Genomic DNA, 26,429 nt, shown 5'->3' with positions numbered 1-26,429 from the left:
CTTTCATTGTTCTATATTCTTTGCAGATGTACAAGGCTTTGATTCTAAGGTCTCTTTGTTCATTAGTTTTTAGTAATACAACCCAGTCAAGGTATGCTAGTTAGCCTGTACTTGGATGAGATGGCCACTAACGCTGCGAGCTTGATTCGTCAGTAATGTTCTAGACTTAAAATGCACTTTTGACAATTGTTTACCTAAGATTTTAAAAATTCACTCTTCCTTTAGTGGGCTAACTTTGTTAGCTTTACAAACTTGGAGCACTTTTTTAGAGCTTCGTAAAAAGTAACAGGTTCTGTACAGCACAGAACAGATATTGAAGGTGCTTCTAATACATGGTTGTTGTTGCATAAATGGACAAGTTAGTACTGGATTTTGTGCTTAACTTCCTTTTAGTGCATGAAATGGTGGCATACTCATGGTTTGTATGACTGCTTGAAATCTTTGAAAACCTTTTAATTTGGAAGAATATATTCGATGTCTCTTAAAAACTCCTTGAGATCAAATGTACTCCTCAAATAAACTGTTGTTGGGGCAACTCTTGAACACTGAAAATACTGAGCTTCGTATAGCACTGAGCCATGGACACTCTTTATTGGAAAACAATCCTAGATATCTTCTTTTGAGAGTGTTGCTAAACGATTGCAATGTGGCATATCTGTAACCACCAACAACAGGCTTGTTTAAATAGCTGTTGCAGTCGTCGAGCTAGACAAAGTCTGATCAAGCAACCAAACCGTGCCACCATTTTGTTGTTTTGCTAGTTGGTTCATATCGCAGCTATCACAACTCCATTTTCGAGCCCTAGTCTCTAGAAATGCCAGGTAAAAAGGGTGTTTCAGCCATTTGGCTTTAACATGACAAATATCTTTGGCCGGACTCGGACATTAATAATCATCATGCCAGAAGGTGATTGACATCATTACAATGAGAAAAACGACCGAAAGAGTATGGAGTGTCTGTCCAACTCAACAGCTGCATAGCTGTGAAATTGCAGCTGAGAGGAAGATTTGACTATTCAGTTTCCCCCTCCTTGAATTTTGGCCTTCAGCATCTTTAACTTGTTCTTGAATTTTTTGTCAGTTGTTCCATACAAACCCTGATTATTACATTTCCTTTATTCCAGATGCACCCGTGAGCTCTTACAAGCAGAATGGTAGTGAACTTGAAAAGTATCCCGTGGTGTCCTATGGCTGGGGTGATGACCCACCTCCTGAGGAGCCCTCGCAGGAAGATGACGATAAACCAGAGGAATTCGCAGAGTTTGAAAACAAAAACAGGTGTGTTTGCTGCTGGTGTCCCTCGTTTTTGTTTGCAGAAGATTGTTTTCTTAGTTCGTATAAGTTTTAGGTCCGAATTTTCGTGCAGTTTGTTCGGCTTTAGAAACCTGTAATTATCAGATTAGGTTGAGGAGTCTGAGAAGGCATTGGTTTAGAAAAATGCTGTAACAGTATGTGTGCCACATAGTTGCAGGAACTCTTGTGTATAATAGATTTATTTGACAAATTACATGCTGGGTCTATCAAGTCCTTAAATGCGTTTTCTTCTTTATTTTTCTTTGAGTACATTAGGTCTATTTGCAGTGCATTCACTTTTGACGTAATCGTTCTGCAAAAACCCGCAAGGTGTAGAGAAGTAATGAATTAAGGAAAAATGAGACATCCACGTAATGGAGTGTGTGTAATGGAGGTGGATGTCTCATTTTCCCTTAATTCATGCATTCACTTTTGGTTTATGCATTTGATGATTGCAGACATATTTGAAAACAGCAGCTTCAGGATTTTTGCGCGGTTTTTTTTCAGCAGCAGACCAATGCATTCACATAGCAGTGGGCGCTCTAAAAGTAGCCCTGATATCAAATGCGCGGAGAGTAATGAAGCAAGTTCTCTTCCTTCCAGCAGCAGCAATAGCACCCTTCCTAAGAAAACATGTAAGTAAAACCAATATTACTGGCATTCATGATGCAGTAGGCTGAGGTTCCACAATGTGCATCAATAATTCAACATCATTTGTTACATTTCTGGTGTTTGAATATGTTTCAGACTGATATTAACAAAGAAAAAAGAAATGGAAAAGGCGGGAGTAATGCCTCAGCCTACTCAAATTAACTCCCGACAGAATCTGAATGTATTTGCTTTTGCCCAAGTTCAAACTTGCTGAGCACTGCACACATACTATAATTGTGAGAAAAGCAGCAGAAAGAAGCACATACTTAGCAATATGTAATGTCCACATTTGTGTGTATTTCTCTATGGTTGGACAGTACGTCAGTTCACTCTTTTCCAACTCGGGACGTGCAACTGCAGTTAAAGCTGTGTGTGGCAGGTGTGTCTATAAGGCCTCTAGAGAATACTGGCCTTGTGTTAACATGTTTGCCTGACATAGCACTGCAAGACAGCGCCATTAATTGTACACCACAGAAGTCTTGTGCATTCCAGACCACCTGTATGTTTATTAACACTTGTGTGTTTATTGTTGCTTTTTGACATTCGCATTATAGCAACTTAATCTAGCATGTGCATCAGTATTTGCTGTAGCTATTACCACATGACTGGTGTCTCTTTCTGACCATCTTATTATTATGAGACATTTGGCAAGTGTGTGGATTACTGATTTATTTATTTATTTATTTATTTATTTATTTGCTCTGCCCTGCTTCCACAGACAACACATCCTAAGTGTCATGCTCAAAACAAAGCAAAGACTGCCTTGTAAAAATGCAAAGCTGTGCATACAATGTCTCTGCTTCCTCCCCCCCCCCCCCATGTGCACTAGTGATAATGACACGGGAACATTTTCTTACTTTTGAACCTTTTGATTATAAAAATTGGTTCTTCTGATTGTCTGTCTGGATTACTGTAGAGAGAGATGATGGAAACATCCCCTTCTACTAAACATGAGTTATACTGTTATGGCAAAAGTATGCAAAGAGCGACAGGAGAAGATGAAATAACAATCGATTTAACCAAAGATGGAGGAGTCATAATGCTTGGAAAACTGGCGGCTCCCTATACGAAGTATCTGTCGACTGCAAGGGTCCCAGAAAACTGGAAGGATGAAAACATTGTACTAGTCCACAAAAAGAGAGAGATTAAAGAATTGAAAAATTATAGGCCCATTAGCTTACTCCCAGTATTATATAAAATATTCACCAAGATAATCTTCAATAGAATAAGGGCAACACTGGACTTTCGTCAACCAAGGGAACAGGCAGGTTTAGGAAGGGATACTCTACAATGGATCACATCCATGTCATCAATCAGGTAATCGAGAAATCCGCAGAGTACAATCAGCCTCTCTGTATAGATTTCATAGATTACGAAGAGGCACTTGATTCAGTAGAGATACCAGCAGTCATAGAGGCATCACGTAATCAAGGAGTATAGACTATATATATAAAATCAGGTGCACATTATATTTGGGTGCACATTGCTTTCTCCTATGAACCCATAAAAACTGAGTGTGTATGTGTCACACACCCCGTGAATGAGGCGCCAACGCCGGGCCAAATTTCAAAGTCGAGTTATCAGCTTCCAAAAATAACTGCACAAGAGCACGGACAATTAATAAGAGGCCTTCTGGTGCACCAGCGAACGCCGGTTGTGGTCCAAAGACCGAGCCAAAGCCCAGAGTTGTCAAAACTCAACAAAATGTATTCTTCAAATAAGGCGGTTACACATGCAGACTTCAGCTAGGCACATCACAGTGCAATGCAGATGGGTGTTAGCAAAACTCTGGAAAATAATGAAGGACAAGCACTTAAACTTGAATAGGCATATCAAGTGTCCACTTGTATTCATCTGTGCTGGTCTTGAGCCAGACATCCTCAACATAAATTGAGGCAAATCTCTAAGAAGCACGGTGTCTGCCAACTGGGAAAACCGCGAAAACCGGGAATTCTCAGGGAATTTGAATAGTCTGGAAATACTCAGGGAAAACTCGGGGAATTTGTGCTTCTATCAGGGAAAATGAGCTCTAACTTTATTGAAAGGGAACGAAAGTCGTGTTAATGCTGGGCTCTCGTAACAGAGGAATTGCAACGAATCGGCATTGATGCCATGTCATCGGCACAAGGTATTGCCAGAGCGGTTAACGACCAATTTTCCAGACGCCCGATTTTTCAGACATGCCCGATAATTCGCACGGCTTTGCGGCACCACCACATACTCCATGTAGTCAATGTATATTGCCCTGAATGCAGGTCTGAAATGGCATTAATCAAAGCCACCACCGCCGCCATTTTGATTATCTTGCCGCCTCGAACCAGCACTCTCGCACGCAGATCTGCTCGCAGCCGTAGCCACCACAGCTGCAACGTTAGGCCTAGCTGCTTTTACGTTCGCTATTAAGCTTCTTGACGTGCGATGCCGTCTTTTTCATTGAAAGAATTCGCCGCTGTCAGCAATGGCACCGACTCCACCTTTGTAGTCCTCGCGATTGGCTTCGAAGTTCGCAGAGCACAGCGCGTTGCATAATGCCAGTCTCCGAACGTTAGCTTCGACTCAGTACAGCAGTGTTACCCGGTGAAGCATAACAAGCGTGGGAAGGGGCAATTGTCACGGAATACAGTACGTATTCCTTAAGTATACACGCGTGCACCTCTGTCTTCTTTCACAGTATGAGCACCGATATGCCTTATAAGTGTACTGGCAGGCCTTAAGAGCTTTTTCGGGCGTGCGTGTGGCAATTTTCGCCCTTAAGGGCAGTCAAAGACATGCATTCATCTTTTTCGGACTGCCCCGATTTTTCGGATGTTTTCGCGGCCCCTAGGGAGTCCGAAAATTCGGACGTTGACTGTACAACTGACCAAGAGGATGCTTCAAATGATCCATGGGGTGATGAACGCCTGGCAGGAGGAGGATGAGAATGAAAAGAACCGACGCACTGAGAAATTAACAGGAAAGGAAGCATGCCGCCACCTTTTTGAAGGAGCTTGAGCTCAGAAAACAAAATGTTGGCTGACGCGAAGATGCAGGCGTCCCTCATCCAAACCAAATAAACTCTCTAAAGCAGTGAAACCCAACACTGAGATGTTGTGTATGGGCTGAGAATGTGTCGGGACAGTTGAGGTCGACTTACCAGCTGCTGAGAGAGAATCTTAGATGTGACAAATTTTAGGCCTCATACCGATGAGCTTGCTATCAGTGGATAGAAATAGCTCATATTCAAAAATATTTACTTATGTATGCATCTCCTTTTCATTCATATTTGAAAATGTTCGACTCAATTTGCAATGGGTTTTACCATTTTTTTCGCTGTGCATTTTACTAACACCTTCCTTCTGTTTTCTTTTTAAGTAAGATAGTAAGGAGATATTACTCTTCACTATTCAAACTGGATTAAGTCATTTTTTTGTTTCAACATGCCTACTAGAGAGTGACAGCGTCGGGCAACATGGTGTCAACCTGTCTTGACATAAAACAAAGTTATGGCTCATTCAGGGAATTCTGCAAAGGTGCTCAGAGAAAACATGGAAAACTCAGGGAATTTGGAAATGTCAACTTAGTAGACACCCTAAAGAAGGGATTTCTTCCGGAAATGCAGATGCCCGAGGAACTCATCGGCTAGCTTGTCAAGGAATCCCCTTCTTCTGCAGATTGTTGGTCTACACGTCATGTCTCTTCACCGGCGCGGTCTGATCTCTCACTGATTCCAGCACGGTGTTTTTATCGCCTTTGCCGGTGTGTCTCGAACTTTGTGACAGAGTCGTGCTCCCATAGCATGAACAAAGCTTGGGAGTCTTCTAGACTTGCATTTTCCGCCGTGGCCACTGAAACATCGAGGAGGGTGGTGACTCACCTGTTGGCGCACGCTCGGGCCGTCTCCTCCTTTCGCTCTGCTCGCCTTGTGTCGAGGTCTAAGAGGGTGCTTTGGCGCAAGCCCTCTCTCTCCTCTCTTTCTCAAGATCGTAACCTTTGTCGAAGCTTCTAGTCTTCGTTGATCGCATCAGTTGTCTGTGGCATATGTGCTCTCCCCCTCTGTCGAAGCTGCTGCGGGCCGACGTGCTGCATTGCCGACTTGGGTGATATGTGGCACGTGCTTTGATTATGCGCCCTTTTGTGACTATTATAGTTAAGGTGTACTAGAATCGGGTAAGTGCTGTGAAATTATTCAGCGGTGTATTTGGACATTTCTTCTGTCTCTATTCTTAATTGACCTGCTTTAGATCAGTTTCATTGGTCATGTCAAGATTGAATTAACTGAAGTCGACTGTATCATACTCGCTTTCTGTTAGAGCACTTTTGCTGTTTAGACCCGTGTTATTGCATATGGATACTTCTGTCTATAGCCATGCATTTTTTCATGCTTGTTTTGAATATGTCAGCAATACCTTAGACTTGTCACAAGATTTCACAGCTTTTCTCATCCCTTGTCCACCACTGAAATGCACATGTGGCATGGCAGCTGGAAGAGTGGCATCCTGTATTAGCCTGAGATATCACTGACTTGTTTAGCGGAAGAGAGAATATAAGCATAGCTGCAAGCACAACAGGATGTGCACATAGTACATCTGTCTCGACAGCTAAAGCTCTCCTCTACTAGGTGCAGTGTGTGTCATTTCAGCTGCCACTCAGGTGCCCCACATTATTTTATGATGGTGTGTGCAGTGCTCAGTGAATTTTAGATGCTTTCTTATGTAGTGCGACCACAGTAGAAACAAGTAGTTGTCAATGCTCGTCTTTTCCTTTTTTCTGTGATGTGCGGTTCATGCTGTCCTCATCTCCCATGAATGCTGAACAAGTTGTCCAGCTTTCTCTCCTCCTTTTCCATACCTTGCAACATAACATTCATCTACAGGTGAATGCTTTGCATAAATGGTTCATGAGCTGATGAGTGTTAACTGTTTTTAGAAAGAATTAATATTTTCTTTCAAGGGGCTGCTAAATTGTTTGTGTACTTCTAAACTATGAATAGATATGTGATGTAGCTCTGATAATCAATGCACTCGTGATGCTACCACTTGTAAAATTGGTAATAATGATGGGCATTGCTTGCTACATATATACTGAAAGTGTGTATAAACAGCATGGCTGTAATGATATATGGTTACAACAGATTTTACTGCTTTTTCGTCATTGTTATAATTGGATTGAAACCCACCGTGGCTGCTTAGTGGCTATGGTGTTACGTTGCTAAGCGCAAAGTGGATTGCATTGTACTGATCCTCCTTGTTACATATTGTCAACTTGGTGAGTCAATATGCCTTTTCAGTTATAGCAGTGTAAGAATGCATCGATTCATTGGATGCTTAGGCTTGTTATGCACTTGCCTGACGGATATTAAAAGTGCTCGTTTTATTGTGTAAAAATGATAGTCGGTGCAGAAAAGCAATCACTGGCACCTGACAGAGCTCTAAGAGTTGCGTAGGTTATATTTAGCTCTTTACTTTTTCCTTACCAATTCCATTTGCACAATCTGCAGCAATGAACTCTTGTCTGGCGTCTGAAAAAGGCGACAAAAATGCCTGTGTAAATTTCCTGCAGTTTCAAGGGCAGCAGAGCATTGACAGAGCTCTTCAGCTGGCACCTTGCTAAATGATCAGGATCACACATTGTCAATCATGACAACATCGTAATGATTCTCATTGGAATGTCGAAAACGTGAGCTGTCCTCTTGGCATTCGTCGGAGTTCTGCGAAGAAAAAAAAGCTCTTTGTAGTGGGCACTTGCTTGCTAATCAGCCCTTTATGTGCACTGGACATAGTTCACATAGTTCATTTGAGGGTTCTTTTTGTATTAATTACTGATTTTAAAGTCATCTGAATCTGTAGGAGCTCTGAGACAAATAATTGCTTTGTGAAACTCCTGTAGTTCCGATCCTGGTCGAGACTTTCTCCTGTGATTTTTCCTGCTCATATGAAAGCAGGTTTTCACAAAGTTGAAACTGCTTTCCTTGAACTGCAAAACAACCATACCATTTGTTTACATACATGCTCAAAAAAACAAATGCCTTCTTTTATGTGTGCTTTGTTGCATATTGTTGGTTAATTGCTGCTTTCTTTGCTTTTGCCACAAGCCATCCAGGATGGACTCGGTAGGACGCTTTTGAGCTTGTGCTTCTCTTGGGTATTCAGGAATGGGTCGGGAATCTAACTCTAGGGCCATTGCCTACGTTCTTTATTGCAGGCCTTGAGAAATCATTAAAGGATCTTTCTCGCCAGACAGTAGCACTTCAGAGGGTGCAAGTTCTTTTGGAAGAGCAACTCACAAAAGCTGAAAAAGCAATCAAAGTTGCTTTCTTGGAAGTACAAAAAGCGTAAGCTTCTAGTTTTGATTATACCCCTCTGCATATTTCTACATGAGTGTTATGCAATGTCTTCTTGATCCACTTCAACCTCAATCGTAGTGGATGCCTATCAGCTTGCTTGTGGGAATTCATACTTCTTGCATGCTTTGTTCAAGCACAGAAGTCTGAAGAGCCTCAAAAACACTCAGTTGAATTCGGTGTCGATTAATTTCCACAAATCAGTGAGTTTTCTTTTTATTTTTTTTTTCCCATGCATTGCTTGAATTTGTTCTTGCTATTTTGGTATGAATGTTGTGCTTATACAAAACAAGCCTGGTCATCTCTAAAGAATGTCTTCACTACCCCTCCCACAAGTTCAGGGGCCATGTCAACTCTGGTTTCATTAAGCCTGCACTCATGTAGAAGTAATGATGTTATGGCAGATGCCACCGTGCAGATTTTTAAAAGTTAATGGTAAAGTGCCATACAGTGAAACCTCTTTAAATCGTAGTTGGCCAGAGCTTGGAAAAAGTATGTACTAAATGGTAGTACTGTTTAAACGAAATAGCATGAGATCGCCCACTTACCTGTCGAAAACGGAACACGGAGAGAGTGCAATGAAAGGGGGAAAAAACATGCAGTATTTATTCACTTCGCGCAACAAAAGTCTTTTCATTTTATGCTGTGGCGGCCTTGCACGACGACGGCAGCCTCAAACTTACTGAAGCTGCGTACGAGCTTTTTAGCCAGCCCCTCTTCTCGGCAAACACTCGCACGGCAGATTCCTCGTTGGCGTTATGTATTCTCCGTGCATGCGCGTGCTAGTGCTGCAGAAGTCTCGGGGTGCCTTTTTCATTGCCGGGTGCTGTTCTCATCGCGATGATTGCACTCATGAAGCTGACGTAATGCGCAGCTTCTGCCACTGTCAGGCCTGAATCGCCCGTGCTGTCGCTTTCCGTGTCATCCTCATCACTGTCGCTAGTCGGCACTTCGGCAACAACAAAAGCAACGATGGCGAAAAGTCGAACCTTGTAGCCGACATCTCTTCGCGGTCACAGCAGCTTCTTCGCATTACAAATGCCACACACTGTAGTCAACAACAGATCCCTGTCGCGTGCCAGCGCCGACTTCTTCGTGTCACGTTCGACAGCAAGAACGATGTCTAATTTTTCTTCTATGCTGAGCACCCAGCGTCTTTTTTATCCGAGCTTCGGCATGACGCGAGTCCTCACTTGCACCACGCCACAACGCTCTCTGGCACGGCGCTGAAATGATGTTGATGTGGCTCCACACGCAAACGCACAGGGCGCTTGGAGGCCGTTGTTCCGATCTCTGAGGCTTGTTGTTCTGCCGGGCCGCCCGATGGAGACGACGCACTGCCGTGTTTGTGCGACGAAAAGGGGAAACGCTACGTTTTAACTGATGCGTACGCAATAAGCTGGTACGGTTTATGCGGATACAAAACACATTATGTTCAATGGCCGCTGAGACGGGGATTTGACTTTACTAATTTTAAAACGAAACTGCTGTTTAAGCGGGTACGGTTTAACGAGGTTTTACTGTATCTTGTTCTGGCATAAGGAATTGTAGGCGAAGCAAATAAACCTGTTGCCGTGCTGTGCGAATGCAGCCTGTGAGCATTGTAAAGTATTCTTTCATTGCTTAATGTATCACATTGTGTAATGTGCTAATTATGTACCACAACTTTAAACTTCGTGAATATGACTAGTTCTGCACCACAAAAAAAAAATACAGGCAGATTTAGTGACTCTCTCCAAGTGCACAGTGATTGTCACTTTAGTAGTTCGCTGCTATACAGGAAAAGAATGTGTCATCTAAATGTCATTTCAAATTGATGGCAGTGTCGATAAGTAAATCGGCTGGCACATTATATACTTGTTATTCTAGACAATATCTACAAAATAATGTTAACGCAATCAATCGTCACAAGCGAAGACAAGATAGCATTGCATGCAACACCCAAGGGATATTTTGCTCATTTGGAAGTGCAGAAATTGGTGAAGCATTAGCACTTGAAAAACAAGATACCGTTTGTCGTCAGAAGAATGGCAGTTCTATGAACAGGGATGATTACGACATTTGAAAACACACACCCAACAAAGTTTTCATAATTAGGGTTGACCCCGCATTTAGCCTTTTATTTTACAAGCACTGCTATCGAGGGTATACATTTTGATGCAGTGAAGTGAGTGACGAACAGATTCACCTGCAAGTACATTCTGCACCAAATTTCACTAAACGTTTCAATCTGATATCCCTGTCAAAAGGGCAAATTTAGCAAGAGGGGAAGGTGTGCCTATCTGCCCTATCTCCCATCGCGTGTCTCCTCCTTACACTGCCACATGCCGTATCGTGGAAGTAATCTGCAGCAAGTGCAAAGGGCGAGCTGAGATGGTTGGTGCTTTGATACGCATTGCGCTGCACACGTCTGGTGTGTGTGGTCGCATAATCAAGTTTTTGAGACACAGTGTGAAGCGTTCACTCTCATTGTGACAGCAAGTACGTGGTCGAATGAGACCTTTCATGTTTTCCTGAGCATGCCCGACACCGATAAAATGATGAACTTTACCTTGTGTAGTCTCGTGGATGCCATCATTACACCCATTTGTGGGTGGCATCTGATGATGGCTGTGTGCACTAGGCATAGTCAGCCGTTGTGCCCAAAATTTACGGCGCTGTGCGATGCAACTCGCGCAGATCTTGGATGCTGTGAGCCATGTCTATGCATTGTTGTCAGCACTATCTGCACTGCATATTCTGGTGCTCAGAGCTGCACTGTTATGGCCCGACCTTCTTGCAATTTGTTTATAAGTGCTTGCTGACAAGATACTAATCACCAGGAATGCTTTGGGAATTCACGCTGTTTTTACGGCTCAAACTTTAAAACCTAGAATTAACAACATTCATGATTTAACAAAGTTTTTCGCTAGTACAACTTCATTATATTGAGGTTTGACTGTATACAGGAAAGGAAAGTCATATGGAACTGATGGCAGTGTCGATGGGTAAATCATCTGGCACATTGTATATTTGTTATTCGAGGCATTATAGTCGAACCCACTTATAACAATCCCAGATGTAACGACCTGTCGGTTAGAATGACCACATTTCACAGCATTTACGATTTTCCGACCCTGCCTATTGAAACTGCGTCCAGATATAATGAACATTTTCAAAAGCGCTGTACTTTAAAACGAACACTTCAAACCCAGTTACTGTAAAAGGAGGGTGCATCCGAAGTTCTGAAGCACGGTTGCACGGAAGCATGACCAAACTTGGCGCATACAACACACTTTCGGATATAATGGACCATATTTCAGCATTGGTTTGTTCTACCCATTTTATTAATGCAAAGAAGTTTGCTTTTAAAGGACTGCGCTACAACGGACTATCTGCTACAGTGGACGAAATTAGTGGCAATTTTTTTTCAAAATCGGGCGTATAAAACACACTTTTGCCATGTCGACACGGGCTGACAACTGACTTGCGAGTGCTTGCCCACACGGGCGCCGTATCTTGAAAATGATTTGCGATTTGGACAAAGTACGTGCCTGCGCAGGTGTCATATCTTGAAAGCGATCTGCGATGTGAACAAAGGGTGTGCCCGCACGGGCCTCATCTTCAAAGCGATCTGCGATGTGGATATAGTGCGTCCAGTGCCCGTAGCTTCTTATGCGCTATGCTTTCGACGTTTAGTTCACGTTGAAGTGAGAGATTTTCACGCTACTGCTGCGGTATTTCGCTTAATTTGCTATCGCAATCAATGCTTCGCCTTTCAGGCGAACCTGCACTTTTTTTCTTCTTACTTTCGACGTTCGTCACTCACTCTTTGCAATAAATCTATTAGACATCGCGACTAAAGTTTATGAAGTGAGGTGTCTCAGATATTACAGACTTTGGATAAAATTGAAGTTTTTTTTGTCTATCAAGGTCCATTGTAACGATAGTCGACTGTATTTCCAAAATAACAAAATGATCAGTTATCACAAGTCAATACAAGACAGCATTCCACTACACACCTGCGCGGCATGCAGTGCATTTGGAAATGAAGAGCTGAGAGTGGCAAAGCATGTGCAGTTTTCATTGGTGGTTTCCATCGCAAATGGCACGGAGATGCTTATAACATTTTAGGTTCGAAAAAAGAAAAGGGGTTTCAGACATGGTGTCGACCTAACATTGAGTATTCCTGTATTTATGTTTGAAGCACTGCTCTTGAGGCTAAACACTTTCACGCAGTGAAGTGAGTTTGATGAATGCACTCTTTGTCGCGTGCGCTCTATTTAAGAGTGTCACTAAAATTTCCATGGGACACTCTGCAAATGACACTAGCGGCAAAGTGCACTCACTCAAAGTGGCTCTAAATTTGCCTGTTGGACAGGGGTATCAATCAGCAATATGTAATAAACTTAAGTGAGACATACCTTGTCAAACCACATGGCAAGAATATCGTACGTATAACATTTTTTTACTGCTTTGCATTGGGAAGCTGTGAACTCTGCCATGGTTAGAGGCTATGAAGATGCTGTACAAATGATGCTGATTGCACTTGTGTTGAATGATGGATAGATTCCTCAGATATTTTTGCAACACTATTGAGAAGCTAGCATTAAGACAGGAAAAACCTAATAACTACTGAGAGGGTTTATTCCAAGGAGTGGGGTCTTTCTTGGTTGAAGCTAGGGTTTGATAATAAATAATAAATAAATAAATAAATAAATAATAATAATAATAAACTAAAAACATGATTATTGATTGTATGTATTGTCATAGCTGTAAGCATTTCTCTCATTTCTTTTGTGTTACCAAAATGTTACGCGAAAGAAGGATTAAGAACTGGCGACTATTTACAAAGTATATTTACCAAGGATAACTGCAGCGCTGGCCAGTTCAGCTGACAGCTCGAGAGCCAGAGAGCGTTTGTCGTCTTCGTCGGGGCACCCGCGTGCATCGGCCACAAGAAACACGCAATATGCATGTATCAATATAGTTCGCTATGTGGTGAACTTATTATTTTGTGCATAACAGTCAGTGCTAAATGGATGCAAGAATGTTCTACTGTGCCCTGACGTAACCAAATGCAGCAGTTGTCATAATTTCACCAGTGGAGTAGTGTCAGATGTGGCAACTTATTCCTTCACGTATTTGTGCCAGTGGCAAGAAGACCCTATTTATCGATGACATTCATCTTGTGTGTTTTTATTGGTTTCAACAGACCCTTAAGGGCTTTCTTTTTCTGGAGAACTCATTAGAATAATACTAACATCTAGGCTAGTCGTGGTCATGTTCTAAGAAGCTATGTTCATGGAAAAAAATCACACACATTGTTATGTCATAAAAAAAAAAAGGTTACGGCGCTAAACAGATGAGGACAAAGTGAGACACAAATGCCAAACGACAAATTTAGCTTGTGTTTATCACAAGAGCCAGTAATGCACACTTAACTTATACATTTTGCTCTATTATAAAGGTGAATTATTTTTAGGGCCTTTAGGTAGCAAATGCTGATGTTTCTTGTTGCAAATGTTGTGCAGCTTGAATGACCGTCAAGCTCAGTTAGAAGAGGAAATGGAAAAAGTGAGAACTGATGCTCGTAAGTACTTTGGAGTCTTATTTTTTTCTTTTTTGCACAGACATAACATTTTTCAAATTTCTTTGCTGTCCCATCGTGGTTTGAAACTTCCCGCAAATTTCTTGCCGAAAACAGTGAATTCAACAAGCATTTTACTGCTTGTATGCTTTCCACGTGTGCTTTGGGATGTTGCTGCTTGTAATTAGTACTCAAAACACTCAAACATCACACTTCTGATTTTTGGATGCATGTGCCCTTGGAATAAAGGCAGATCTTTATGTGGTTGGGGGCTAACGAGGTGATAACAATGTATGAGATCTAGTTAAAATGTAGCAGCATGCCTGGTATATTAATGTGGCCCAGCAAAATGGCCAGCACAGAGACTCAATTTCAGTGGGCATCACTTTTATTGCAATGTATTAGAAGCAGTGTCCTTGAAAATACACAACACAAAAGGCCCATTGTGTGTACTTCTAGATGGGCTCTCCTGTGTGTTCTGATTTAGCTCGGGTTATGCTCAACATTATTGAAAGTTACAGGAGTATAAACAGTTACTGGCCCTCACTGCTCAGGCAAATCTTGCAAATCTTACCTAAAATGTGGTATGCATTATCGGTGATCAGTTAATACACATATAGACAAGGTACAAGCCAGCAAACAGTAGGAAATGCTGCAGTGGCTCAGCAACTATGACAGTGCTGTTGTGGCTGTGGTTTAATGGGTCTGAATGCAAACACACTTGTGCTTAGGCTTAGGTGCATATTGAAGAAACTGAGGCATTCAATGTATAGTCTGTAGCCCTCCACTATTGGCAACACCCCTAGCCCCAACATAACTCTGGCATGTAAAGTACTATCGGTTATTCTTGTTGCATTGCCTTGTACGAGAGCCGCACATGGACAAAGGACAGCACAGGGCCACAGCTTTGCAGGGAACATAATGGCGAAGGACACTAAAGTTTATGACAGTATGTTCCTCAACAGATTTAAATGGCAGCAATGCTGGTGAGGTAATGGCCAAGATACCAAAATACCAAAAGGTGGTGTCGAGAATTCCTCGCAATTCTTAAAGAGGAACATGTCCTAACAAGACTGACAGCCGCAGGTATCAACAATTGCAAGGCGACATTCTTTATAGAATATGAGCTTCGTTGGTACCTGTCATCTAGTTGCCATAATGTAACATACTTTGGTGTGCAACCCCTCTAATGAACTGCAATTTGTGCATGTTCATACTTTTGAAAACGCCTTTGACAGCGGCCTATAGTTATATCTATGTAATAGTTGCAGAGATGACGCATATGTAAACCAACACACACACACCTTGTGTGTGTGTGTGTATGTCTGTATGTGTGTCGTCGTTTTTGTGGCTATTACATAGATAAACAAAACCAACATGTTCAAATTTATATCCTAATGTCCTATAAATATGTTATGATGATTACAACTGTAGCGTGGATGGAGCTTTATACAAGTCTCATGCACCTGGACACACGTGAAAAAGAAAACTAATTTGGTCAAAAATCATATAGCACATAGACGTAGTGGCTACCAAATTTAAAGCTAAAATTATTAAAAAACACAAAATCAGAAAAAACCAATGGTATGACTCAGCTAAACATATTATCTAGGAAACGTGCCTCCCTATTGTAAAGCATGACCGATGTGTCACTGATGCATGCTTGTCCCTTCTTTTTTATATAATATGCCTCTAGAAGTTCTCGTGCTTTTTATGTTCCCGGTCATGCTTTACAATAGGGAGGCACGTTTCCTAGATAATATGTTTAGCTGAGTCACACCATTGGTTTTTTCTGATTTTGTGTTTTTTCTTCTTTTCTGCTGCTGATACCCTGATGCGCCTGCGCTGGCATGGTCTAAAATTATTAAGCTTGCATTCTGCCAGTTTACTGATGAGTAGTGGATGTGGGGCCTACCGTAAAAACAGGAATGTAGGACGAGTTTCTTTTTCTAAGAAATTTAGTGAATTACCCCATCAGTTAAGCGGTCTTTGGCACAATTTCTATCATTGTTTGGCCACTATTGGACAAAAAAAAAAAGAACGCAGAGAACCGTCACATTCTTTGTTATTGCTGTTGCAAACATGCTTTGCTAATATTTCAGGGCTCAAAGTTAGAAGGTCTCAGCTCGACTTTAGTGCTTTATATGAAAACATTTTGATAGAATATGCAGAAGCAAGAGGGAGCGTGGTGGCGCTGCACCGTTTTAGTGTTTTCAAAAACATAAAATAACACAGTTCAACTGTCCACTTTCGCTGAAAACTTCATTCCATGGTGGCTATGCTGTTCATACTAAACTTGAAGACATCATGGTGGAATATCTTTGCAAGCACCGTGCATAAGTGCTCCTGGTAATGGCAGAGTCGGTTCATTGCATAGGTTGTTGAAGTTTCACGTAAATGCTTTACTTCATGAAGTAGGGAAATGCTTGTCTTTTCGCTGGAGGTTGCATCTGCAAAAACAGATAAGCTTTTAGCACTTTTTAATAAGATTGTGGAGAAAAAATACCGGCTGGGGCAAAATGGCAGCACTGAAGAGAGATCTCGTCATACACTGCAGTTTATGGTCATAGCGCAAAAATCCTGAAGTTGCTATTGACGAGGGGCAATATCACGTGAATGACTGGCCTCGTAAGTACTTAAAGGGGGCCTGAAGTGCTTCTTTATTGAAGTCGAGGAATGCAGTTGAGATTAGACTAAACTACAGTCAAATGCACTTATAACAATCTCAGATATAACAATCTGTCAGTTATAGTGACCACATTTAAGTGCATTTGCGATTTTCCGACCTTAACCATTAAACTTCTTCCAGGTATAACGAATGTTTTTTATATCGCTGTACTGTTACGAGCACTTTCAGGGTGTCTACCAACTGGGAAAATCTGGAATTCTCAGGGATTTTGAGTGGTCTGGAAAAACTCAGGGAAAACTCAGGGAATTTGTGCTTTTATCAGGGAAAATTAGCTGCAATTTTATTGAAAGGGTCAAAAGCCGTGGTAATGCTGGCTCGAGTAACAGACAGGAATCGTAATAAATTGTCTTTGACGCCCTGTCGTCGGCTGGCGGAGTTGCCAGTGTACAGTCATCGACCGACTTTCCGGATTCCTGATAATTTGGACGGCTTCGCGGCACCACCACGTACCCCATAGAGTCAATGTATCAGAACGTCTGAAATTTTGCACGCAAGAACTCTTCGCCCTCCGATTTTCCGGACGTTTTTGCCGTGACTGCAGGTACGAAACGGCATTAATCAAAGCCACCACCGCTGCCATTTTGATTACCTTGCCGCCTCGAACCGGTGCTCTCGCAAGCAGATGCGCTGGCAGCCGTAGCCACTGCTGCGGCAACGCTAGGCCTAGCTGCTTCGACGTTCACTATGAAGCTTCTTGCCATTGGGTGCCGTGTTTTTTATTGGAAGAATTCGCTGCTGGGGGGGGGGGGGGGTTTCAGCAATGTAACGGACTCCGCCTTTGTGGTCCTTGCGATTGACATAAAAGCTTGGAAAACACGGTGCGTTGCACAATGCCGGTTTCCGAAAGTCAGCTTCGCCTCTACAAAAATGTTACTTGGTGAAACGTGCAAAAGTGCTGCAGTGAAGCATAACAAGCATGGGAAGGGGCTATTGCAACGGGACACAGTATGTATTCTTTAATTATACACGCATGCACCCGGTATTTCCTGTCACGGTACGAGCACCGATATGCCTGATATATGTACTGACAGGCCTTCAGAGCGTTCTCGAATGTGCCTGTGGCGGTTCGAGCCTCTAAGGGCTGTAAATGACGTGCATTTATTTTTTGCAACTGGCCGATTTTTCTGACGTTTTCGCGGCCCCTAGGGAGTTCGAAAAATCGGACGTGGACTGTGCAACTGACCAAGAAGATACTTCAAATGGTCCGTGGGGCGAACGAGTGGTGAAAGAAGGACAAGAACAGACAGGACCTACGCATTGAAAAATGAACTGGAAAGGCAGCGTGCTGCCGCCGTTTTGAAGGAGCTTGAGCTCAAAAAAACAGTGTTGGCTGATGTCGAGATGCAGGTGTCCCTCATCCAAACCAAAATAAACTCTTTAAAGCAGTGAAACGCAACACTGAGGCGTCTTGCGCAGGCTGAGAGTATGTCAGGTCAGTTGAGGTTGACTTACGAGCTGCTGAGAGAGAATCTCAATTGTGACAAATTTCGGGCCTCATACCACTGAGCTCGCTATCATTTGATAGAAATAGCTCATATTCGAAAATATTTGGTTCTGTATACATCTCCTTTTTATTCGTATTTGAGAATAGAATGTCCGATTCCATCTGAATTTTTTTCGAAGGCATTTTATTTGCTGTGCATTTTACTAACCCCTCCCTTCTATTCTCATTTTGAATAACATAAACACTACTCCTTAGTATTCAAACTGAATTAAGTCGTGTTTTCTAATTTTTTTTTTTTTTTTTTTCATATGCTTACTAGAGAGTGACAGCGTCGGGCGATATGGTTTCAGCCCGTCTTGACATAAAACAGTTCTGCATCACTCAAGGAATTTTGCAAAGGCACTCGGGGAAAACCTGGAAAACTCGGGGAATTCGGAAATGTCTTCTTGGTAGACACCCCTGACTTTGAACCCGGCCACGGTAAAATGAGGGTGCACACGAAGCACCAAAGCATGGGAGTGTTGCCGAACTCTCCGCACGGTGGTTCGCGCCGACTCAATTCAGACCGCTTTGATGATATGAAATGTAATGAGCAAGCCACCACCATACGCAGATTCGAAAGCCGCGAAGAAGGCGTGAAGAAGGTCGCTCTTTTAGGCACGCCTCCAGGGAGGAGGAGGCAGCATAGAGCATAAACAGCGTGATGCGGGCTGTGCGCTGGTATCTGCGCCGGTGTGATATCGGATGCCATGACAGTGCACTCTCATTTTTGCACAATTGTCCGTTTAGTACCACGTGTATAATGCCTATTTCAGCAATTTGGAACGACTAGCTATGTCTTTCCATCATGGGAACGGTTGCTCAAGCATTCCTGTTGATATTCATGCGGCTCAAGTCAGCACACTGCCTCCATGCAACGTGGCAAAGGATCGGTGGTGACTATGCCATTATCAGGAGATCATGGTTCAGCGAAGCTTCATTTACACGTTACAATTCCTGATAACGGTGTACCTTTCGAACATCGAATGTTCTTTTTTTTTTTTCCACAGGAAGCAACCCACAGTCGAAACCCGCGATAACGAAATCCTGCGACTACGAAATTCTCGTGACACGAAATATTTTCGTATCCCTGGCAAATGCCCATAGCATTCAATTTCATACCTTTCGTTAATGAAACATTGATGTACTACAATCCTGCATCAATGAAATTTGCCGGAACGTGGCCCCATATATTAACTACTTGTGCAAGGCTAGCAGTCTCCAAAAAATGTGCTCAAGTGCGATTGGGTTGCACTAAAATTGTGTAAAATACCATTACATTACCCTTGCGTGTGCGCTGCCATTTTTGTTTACAAAAACAACCAAGCGCTGGAAGCGATCGCACTGGAAACATGTCATGGCCGCCATCTTGTTTCTTGATTGCCCATTTGAAGTGGTAGCATGTTCCTACCGACATGTGGCGATGGTTTTTGCAAACCTAGTGCAGTGCGTAATTCCTTGGCGAGAAAAATGCAGCAAAAACAAGTAAATCTACATACCACCAACGTGGTAGTGTTTATGGTGCCTGAGATGGCGGTCGCACCATGGAGTTCCACGCATCGGGCTTTGGTTGAGCAATCGTCTGGGAATATGCATTCCTTGCTTCAAGAACAGTGGTTTTGGTGCCACCCAATGGGCATCGCGTATGGACTCTGCGCCGGATGTAGATTTGCGTGAAGAGGCTGTAATCTTGATTGACTGCTTTCGAGTATACAAGGTACGATCACGCTCGGCACTGTAAGCATCGGCGCCTATAGGTGAGAGCATGTACTGGAGAAATGCTGCTGCATGCGTGGAGCGCTGTTGCTCTGTGTCCGGAGCCGTGTTACGCAAAATCTTGCAAAAGTGATTGTGTCTCCAAAAGCAATTGATCGAGAATAACTGCTAACAGCATTGCTGCCACTGATCGACGCATGCGGCGCACTTTGTACTGTCAGCAATGCGGTTCTATATACTCGCAAGCTTGCCAAAGTAGTCTGATGGAATTTTGACTGTAAGGTTTCTTTCTGTGATGCATTACCTATCTGTGCTGTCTCATTTTGCAACAAAGAAATTCCCGCAAAAGTGAATTTTTTGTGTTCCCCTCCGATATCGTTTCTGCGAGGTTCAACTGTAACATAATTTTACAGCCCTTATGTGGGTAACGCGCAGTCATAATGTGGCAAATACAGTGTCTGCGGCCTTCGCCGAATGGCGGCATGCCGCAGCAGTTTCCCAAGTTTGCGTTCTGGCCAACTAGAATGCTTCGATCTCTTTTACGAAATACAGTCAAGTACTGCCGGTAGTAAACTATATCACATGCTCTCGAACAAAAAATGGCGGCTGTGCTTGTAGTTTTGAAATTGCAGGTTATCGGAGCCAAGCACTGTTTCTAAACAGCTATACGATGCTGCATTTCATACTTTAGGTGGAAGTTTCTAACGGAAATTTGCTGATGGGCACGAGAACATACCGGGAACAAAAATGACACTGAAAACCTGGTTTTCGGATCAAAGCGCTGCCGAATTGTAACTGCTTACGCAAGCTTTAGTGCAGTTATTTTTTTAGTGTGTTTAAGGGTGAGCCCACATATAATGAACTACTGATATAACGACCACTTTTCACAAAACTATCTTGTTCGTTGTAAACGGGTTTGACTGTATTTCAGAAGTACTTAGCAGCAAGAAGTACTTGAACGTGTTCAGCAAAAGCAGAGTTATTTGCTATCAAATATTGCTTGTGATCCCCTTCGCAGTGCTCCCGCTCCTTCTTCAATGCCTTGCACTGCAAGGGCGACAGCAGAGCGGGGCGTGCCCACAACACTCCGCCTACTGAATGTCACTGGGATGTGCAGTTCAAATTTGATTTTAGATGTTCACATAGACGGCGCTGTTTCCAAGTTTGGTGCCCATAACATGCCCAGTGCGGTTGTCCTCAGCGAGCTGTAGTTCACTTAGCAAGTGAGCTTGTCGCGGCACGTCATCGCGGCTGTGGTATCTACGCTATGTAGCAGACTGCCGCTACATGCAATTGTAGTGCGTATGCACAGCATTTGCTTTGTGCACGACAGGGCTGGACTTCACGTTTGTGCTCATATCCTTCAATCTAACCATGTTATGTGCTGCGGACCAGCTTAGTCCTGCACCAGCTTGACCGACAGATAGTAGCTACATCCAACTTGTGCATTGTGAAGCACTGTCAATAGCTCACTACAAAGCGATGTCAACCAAAGTGTCCAGCCATAACCAGCCAGGAGTCAACATGCGCTGACAAGCGTACGTCTAGCCTGACCTTAAGCATTGCGTGGTTAGAGGTTAGTTGAGTTTTCGAAACTAATAGATATTAGCGAGACTTGACAGCTGTGACACTGATAAGCAGTGTGGCCAAAGTTTCATTGCTACATGGGCCTGCACGACCGAGCGTTAGCAGACAATAGTTGGCAATGGTATGATAATCGTACATCCAGAAGTATGTAATTCCTATCGAAATTTAAAATACAGATTTTTGCTTACTTCAGCCTATTTATTAAAGTGCGCCAATAAATATACACCATAACAGTAGGAAGAAGTGCACTGATCCAATCACACTTCTTACTTGATGTTAGTTATTGACCAGTAGCAGCTACTTATGAGAATCTGCTATATGATGAAATGTAGCAGCTTGAAAAGAGTGAGGGGCAGGCAACTGTTGAAAAGAGAGTCTTGGAGAAAAGGGTGGCATCATGCTCTGCTTGCAAGCTCCATGTGCTGCACAAAACTGCAAAATTGGGTTGAGATATTCACAGCAATGTATGCTATCTGTAGACTGTTTTTTCTCCAAGCCCGAGCATGGCTGGCAGTACGGCTCGGTCAGCTTCTGTGATAACCACGCCTGCACCTTGGGTGTTCAGTGCATGTCACTCACTCCTCGAAGGATGTTTCACATGCCTTTTAGAAGGGCTGCATAATAAGTGCTTTTGACATCACTGGCAACGATGTGCTGCAGGTTGTCAAAAGTGACTAGTGGCTATCCCCAGGCGAGAGTCCTGATAGCTCAAACCAGTCAGTTTGCTATGTTTGGCTCTAATGATGAATGAGCAAATTGACTGAATAAAGTATATTTTGTAGTTAACTGCATTGCAGATGGGGTCAACCCATATTCTGATTTATACGGTAATTATAGTGATCATATCTCCTTACCTTTTACAGGTTCAATGCTGCAGCAACGCCAGAAATTAGCTGCTGAGCTGAAGTCACGCAGTGAAACTGCCTCCACTCTCTCTGAACAGAGCTTGACTGAGTTGCGAGATGATATTAAGGTATGCACACTGGAATATATGTCTTATCTGCGCACAACTAGTTGCACACTATTAAGAGGCATACCATATGATTGCAAGACAAGTTTTTTTTGTGAAATGGCTACATAGGATTGTGTAATTGTATTTTAAGTGCGGCCATGAGTGCACATATTTAGAATCACTTAAACACTTCTTGAATCCGGTAATAAAATGTTCCCAATATCTGCGTAATGCTGCCGTGAACATGCGAGCCAAATATTATTCCATTGCATGTGGCATAGAGCATACAATCTCACGTAAATGGATTGCTTGATCTCTCCTTCGGCTTTTAAGCCCCCCCCTCCCCCCGCTTTTTTTTTTTTTTTTTTTTTCGCCTTGTGCCACGTCAGTGATGACTTTACCGCCTACATGACGACCCATAGATGCCAGCCATTTGACTGTTGCTCATGGCCATGAATTGCTCCTCAGTGAAAGCTTGCACGTCCTCCAGATTTTCTGGGAAATTTGGAAGCAGCGGTAAACACATCCTGCCCGTCCTGTCACCGCTGCTTTGTCGCTCACAGGCACCTTTTTCGGACGCCAACCTTGGAAGAAAAAAGAAACAGCCGGCAGGGTATTGTTATAGGCAGTTGACAGGGAAGGGGTACGCAAACATTGCATTCTTCATGCAGTAGCACCTAGCTCATGTTGAAAAAAAAAAAGAAAGAAAAGGAACACAAGGATAAATGTACTAATCAGAAAAAGTTGCGATTTGAAGTCGAAAAAATATTCTGCAAACTGATCTGTAGTTGACACTTCAGTAATGTGAAGTGTTGCACTAATCATTGCAGCACGAAACTCTTCACAAGCTGATCTGGTGGGGCCCGAGCGGCCCTAGATGATGATGAAAGTTAGCAGCGATGACCAAAAATAGTGTTCTTGTTTTCCGCGATTCCACGAACTGTGTTTCGGCATTTCTGCTGTTTTGACTCACAATCTTGTTGTTTTTCTTGCCTGCAATAAATGTTAGCGCTTCGATTAAATTCACTGCTATGTGGCCTATCTGTGCTGGTGATCAGATTTTAAATATGTTGGCACTTGGATTAAATAGTCTGGCGCTCAGATTATTTCTGTTGCACTTACGATTGTTGCAGTTGGCACTTGTATTAAAACGAGCAGGAAAACCTGAAGCGCAAGAACCAGCCCAAATCAGCAACATCGTTCTCAACGTTGAAAGTATCTAACAAATTTATAAGCAGTAGGCCAGGTGCAAAAGTTGAAACATATATTTGTTTCTTTGTTGCCGACAAGCAGCCTTCATTATTCAGTGAAAACCCAGTTAAAAGGTGCACTTACACTGAAGTGAGCAAGCGTCTGGACACTGCACAAAACCTGCTGCTTTGCGTAAGATGCTTGGAATATTCTACCATTCATAACAGCTATCTTTGATGTACCCCTATTAAAAATTATGTAACCCGCCATGGTTGCTCAGTGGTTATGGTGTTGGGCTGCTGAGCACAAGGTTGCGGGATCGAATCCCTGCCGCGGCGGCCGCATTTCGATGCGGCCGAAATGCGAAAACACCCGTGTTCTTAGATTTAGGTGCATGTTAAAGAACCCCAGGTGGTCCAGATTTCTGGAGTCCTCCACTATGGCGTGCCTCATAATCAGAAGGTGGTTTTGGCACGTAAAACCCCATATTAAAAAAGAAAAAATCACGTGCACATTGTTAAATACATCTTCTATAAGTTGCATAAAAGAACTTGCAAAGGTGAATTCTACTATTTTTGCTGTACCGCTGTATTTTTCATGTGCCTGCAGTTGCTGGCACTGAGCAGCTCGTTTGGGCAACTATTGGTGCACATGAGATAGTAGAGGGCGTCAGGCAGGGGTTAAACATTACTCCTAATACTTTGTATGCTGTCAGTCTCATTTCATGTTGCAAGATATGTACTCATTGATGGCTCAGAAATCACCTAGTGACTTTTAAATGAGCACGAGGAGACTGCTTCTTGTTCTGTTTCCTGAATCTTGAACCTTTCCAGATGTAATGGCCAAGCCACACATGGTCATGCATACATGCAATTGTTGTTTAAGAAAAAGTGGTGCTCTTTTTATTTATGTGGTTCTTTTTTATTGCAGTGTCTACTTCCAGCATATTTTTCATCATTGCTGCTATCTTTCCTCTCTCTTCATTTACATTTTTCCAGCAGCGTTTTGTAGTATTTTTTTAATACTTATTATAGTGTATGCATTGCAGTGCACTCAGTCTAGCCAAAATTTCTGGATCATGCAGTTATTGTGGCAGGCTCGAACAGTGTGGTTTATTCTTCACTTTTTTGCATAGAAAATAAACTTGTTGATTTTGTATTTTCTGAGTGTTATCATTGTGCAGTTGAATATGCTGTTCATACATATATCCTGTCATCTGAGCAGTATGCTGATGCATCACAAATCTGCTCGCATTGCTTTTCCCACATTCTAGCAAGTTTCTTGGCTGAGGTAGTGCTGTATTGTAGCATTCAAGCTGTTCATGAGAAAATTTTCTTTCAGCATTTTGTAGTTGAACGTAAATATGATGAAGAGCTGGGTAAAACTGCAAGGTTTGTCTGCACAAAGGAGAAGATCGAAAAGGTGAGAAAGTATTCCAGGAACTCTTCTATCTCAGCCTGTATAGCTCAGTGTATGTCATACCTGGTCGCCTACTGCATGCGCTTAAGTGAAATTATATGTTGAGCTTGGTTGGAGGGAGTGGTATGTACAACGCAGTCCACTGTTACAGTGAACACTTCCCAGAGGGTAAAATCTGCACGTGCTCTACACTTGTGTGTTGCCTTAACAGTGGGACAGCACTGTACAATGACTACAAAACTTCATACTCTATGTAAAATCAATTTGACCAAGCAATGTCCTGCATGCAAAACAGAGCATATATGGCAATAATTTTTGCTTTTGACTATCATACAGCAGTCACAGCACTTGCTTTTCTTTGTTGTGCCAATTTATTAAGGTTCACATTAAGGTTGGAGTTAGTAGCCAGTATTGCAGCATCCTTACAAGCAACTGTTCACTTAAGCAAGGTGTCTGTCAGTGGCATTGGAATGCAGAAATTAGGTAATGTTTCAATCTTGTGCATGGATTGTGAAATTTGTATGGGCTCTTACCTGCTCTTAAAGGACCCCTCACCAGGTTTGGGCATTGTAAAGAGACAAGCACGGTGTGTAGACCAGCACTAACAATCATTTCAGCGAAGTGCTGCATCATTGTATGCTGCAAAAACAGGTGCAAATTCAAATGGAAGCCTATGCATCCTTCTTTCTGAGGAGCTGCTCTACCTGCCAGTAGAGATGTCACACGCATACCGTCTGTAGCGTGCAAATAGCTATTAGCAACACAAGGAACTCGTTTCCCGTGAAATGCAGAGCACACAAAGTCGCCACCAGAAATGTGCCATGCAGCAAGAAAAAATGAAAGGAAAAAAAAAAAGAGCCGTGGTCATGATATTAATGTCAATTTGGACCCTTGATTCAGTATGGGCGCAGGCAAAGGAGAAATGTTGCTTGCACATGCAGGTCGAGGCAATAGGTGGGGTCTAAAAAATGACAGCCATGAAGTGTTTCCGGTAGTGGTGTGCAATTATTCGAAACTTCTATTTGATTCGAATCTGTTGGTATTTGATTTGATTCGAAAGACACTTTTATGATTCAAAATATTCGAAAGCCTAAAAATTCTGTTGATGGTGTTTTTATATTTAGCTTCACAGCAGTACAGCCTTCTCATGCGGAGAAGCATACAGAATGTATTCTGTGAAGCATACTTGCCATGCAGTGAAGCATACCAAATTTAGACCTGGGGCTTATGGCTACCCGACATTATCAGCTTAAGTGCCCACCATGTGCTGCCTCTTCATGCATCTGAACACCACCAGCCGCCAGATGGAAACCTCTGTGTCTGCTACTAATTTGGCTAAGTGCCTAAAAACACGATTTGTGAACTACAAATTTGACCAAGCAACAAGCTTAGCAATGTTTTTAGACCTTTCGTCTAAAGTAGTTGAGTACCACTGGGATGATTCAATTGCAAACTGGTTAAAAATATGGCTTTAGTAGAAGCAAGTAAAATTTCGACACCAAGGAACTTAGAGATGTCCTCAACAATGCAAGCTCCTGAAGATGCTCCTTCCACATCAGTA

General features: G+C 42.6%; 1 protein-coding gene across 4 annotated transcripts in view; it reads left to right on the top strand.

The window, feature by feature from the left end:
- The window catches only part of LOC142567078 (spermatogenesis-associated serine-rich protein 2-like), a 61,488-nt gene that overhangs the window by 8,664 nt on the left and 26,395 nt on the right, over positions 1–26,429 (top strand). Inside the window, exons 6-11 of one of the 4 annotated variants that reach the window (XM_075677817.1) lie at positions 1,124–1,277; positions 1,899–1,927; positions 8,124–8,253; positions 13,776–13,834; positions 22,170–22,279; positions 24,791–24,871. In XM_075677817.1, coding sequence (XP_075533932.1) covers positions 1,124–1,277; positions 1,899–1,927; positions 8,124–8,253; positions 13,776–13,834; positions 22,170–22,279; positions 24,791–24,871 — 563 coding nt within the window. Of the gene's footprint in view, positions 1–1,123; positions 1,278–1,799; positions 1,928–8,123; positions 8,254–13,775; positions 13,835–22,169; positions 22,280–24,790; positions 24,872–26,429 lie in introns of all 4 variants that reach the window. The other 3 variants (XM_075677816.1, XM_075677815.1, XM_075677814.1) reach the window with 3 other exon arrangements.

The sequence above is a fragment of the Dermacentor variabilis genome, chromosome 1 (genome assembly GCF_050947875.1).
Source record: "Dermacentor variabilis isolate Ectoservices chromosome 1, ASM5094787v1, whole genome shotgun sequence".
NCBI classification, from domain to species: domain Eukaryota; kingdom Metazoa; phylum Arthropoda; class Arachnida; order Ixodida; family Ixodidae; genus Dermacentor; species Dermacentor variabilis.
The sequence above is the reverse complement of the archived record's forward strand: the minus strand, read 5'-3'. Positions and strand labels throughout refer to the sequence as shown.